At 67.3% G+C, this 1,992-nt stretch overlaps 1 protein-coding gene across 1 annotated transcript in view; it reads left to right on the forward strand.

Annotated features, from left to right (window-relative positions):
- The first annotated feature begins 757 nt into the window (after nt 1-757).
- Nucleotides 758-1,992, forward strand: part of gtf2b (general transcription factor IIB) — a 36,864-nt gene continuing 35,629 nt past the window's right edge. Inside the window, exon 1 of the mRNA XM_078218917.1 lies at nt 758-899. Within this exon, the coding sequence (XP_078075043.1) occupies nt 883-899 (17 nt within the window). The 5' untranslated portion in view covers nt 758-882. The remainder of the gene's footprint in view (nt 900-1,992) is intronic.

The raw sequence follows: 1,992 nt of genomic DNA on the forward strand, positions 1-1,992 counted from the left end.
CTCCGCCCTCTCCCTCTGTCAGTGCAGGAGGCACTCCGCCCTCTCCCTCTGTCAGTGCAGGAGGCACTCCGCCCTCTCCCTCTCAGTGCAGGAGGCACTCCGCCCTCTCCCTCTCAGTGCAGGAGGCACTCCGCACTCTCCCTCTCAGTGCAGGAGGCACTCCGCACTCTCCCTCTCAGTGCAGGAGGGGCCCGCCCTCTCCCTCTGTCAGTGCAGGAGGCACTCCGCCCTCTCCCTCTCAGTGCAGGAGGGGCCCGCACTCTCCCTCTCAGTGCAGGAGGCACTCCGCCCTCTCCCTCTGTCAGTGCAGGAGGGCCCCGCCCTCCCTCTCTCAGTGCAGGAGGCACTCCGCACTCTCCCTCTGTCAGTGCAGGAGGCACTCCGCACTCTCCCTCTCAGTGCAGGAGGGCCCCACCCTCCCTCTCTCAGTGCAGGAGGGCCTGGCATTGCCCTCTCCCTCTCAGGGCAGGAGGCCCCTCCCCCTCTCAGGGCAGGAGGCTCCCCCCCCCTCTCAGGGCAGGAGGCCCCTCCCCCTCTCAGGGCAGGAGGCCCCTCCCCCTCTCAGGGCAGGAGGCCCCTCCCCCTCTCAGGGCAGGAGGCCCCTCCCCCTCTCAGGGCAGGAGGCCCCTCCCCCTCTCAGGGCAGGAGGCCCCGCCCTCTCGGGGCAGGAGGCCCCTCCCCCTCTCAGGGCAGGAGGCTCCGCCCCCTCTCAGGGCAGGACGCCCCGCCCTCTCAGGGCAGGATGCCCCTCCCCCTCTCGGCCGCCACTCCCGTCTTCAGGCAACGCGAGCTTTGCGGCGTCTAGTCCGGCGCGTCACGTGACGCCGTGCGTTTATAAAAGGAGGCCCGCAGAGGCACCGGCGCTGACTCCTCACCAACAAGATGGCGTCTGGTAGTCGGTAAGCGGCGGGAGGCTAGGAATGATCATGGTTCGGTTCGCCCTCCTGCTCACCTGGGCGGTTGAGGACAATTTTCAATTAAGTAGTAAATTATATACTCACGTCGCCACAATGGAGGGATGAGTCATGAAAGGAGATGGTGGCCAGGGGAGTTTGCACAGGCTGGCTGGTTTGAGGGGAGGGGAGGGGAGGAAGGTCGCTGCGGCCGTTGGGAGCGCGGTGAGGGTGCGGCGCGCGGCTGCGGTCCGAGCGGCCTAGAGATTCCGCCTCGCGAGCCCGCGGCCCATCCCCCACTCCGCCAGTGCGCGTGCGCGGGGAGGCTGCCCGGACCCCGAGGGTGGGGGGAGCGCGGTGTGTGAGGAGGGGGCGGTCGCTTTAATCCGCCGTCCTCACCCCCAAATCCCTCAACAAGCCCCTTCCGCGCGGCCTCCATTCCGAGCGGCGAATGCCCATAAAACCGGGCCGAGCCCTCGGAAGATTTGCCCACACCCCGCCCCCAAGCTGATCAGTGGCAGCTGGTACAAAACACAGCTGCCAGAATTGGCATTGGGAACCTTTGTGCCCCCCCCCCCCCCCATCCCTCAAATTGGGCGGTCCCTCCCCCCAAAAGTTGGGCCGTCCCATCTCTCCACACCCCCCCCTGCCAAATTGGGCCGTCCCTTCTCTCTCTTCTCCACCCCCTCTGAAAATTGGGCCGTCCCTTCTCTCTTCCCCCCCCCCCCCCCCCCCCCCCGAAATTGGGCTGTCCCTTCTCCCTCTCTCCCCCCCCCCCCCCACAAAAATTGGGCCTTCCCTCTCCGCCGCCCCCCCCCAAAATTGGGCCATCCCTTTTCCCCCCCCAAAATTGGGCCGTCCCTTCTTCCACCCCCCCAAAAAAATTGGGCCGTCCCTTCTTCCCCCCCGCCCCAAAATTGGGCCGTCCCTTCTCCCCCCCCCCCCCAAAGAAATTGGGCCGTCCCTTCTCTCCCCCCCCCCCCCCCCCCGCCAAAATTGGCTGTCCCTTCTCTCTCCCCCCCCCCCCCCCCCCAAAATTGGCTGTCCCTTCTCTCCCCCCCCCCCCCCCCCAAAATTGGGCTGTCCCTTCTTCCCCCCC

Source organism: Mustelus asterias, chromosome 8 (genome assembly GCF_964213995.1).
Source record: "Mustelus asterias chromosome 8, sMusAst1.hap1.1, whole genome shotgun sequence".
NCBI lineage: Eukaryota > Metazoa > Chordata > Chondrichthyes > Carcharhiniformes > Triakidae > Mustelus > Mustelus asterias.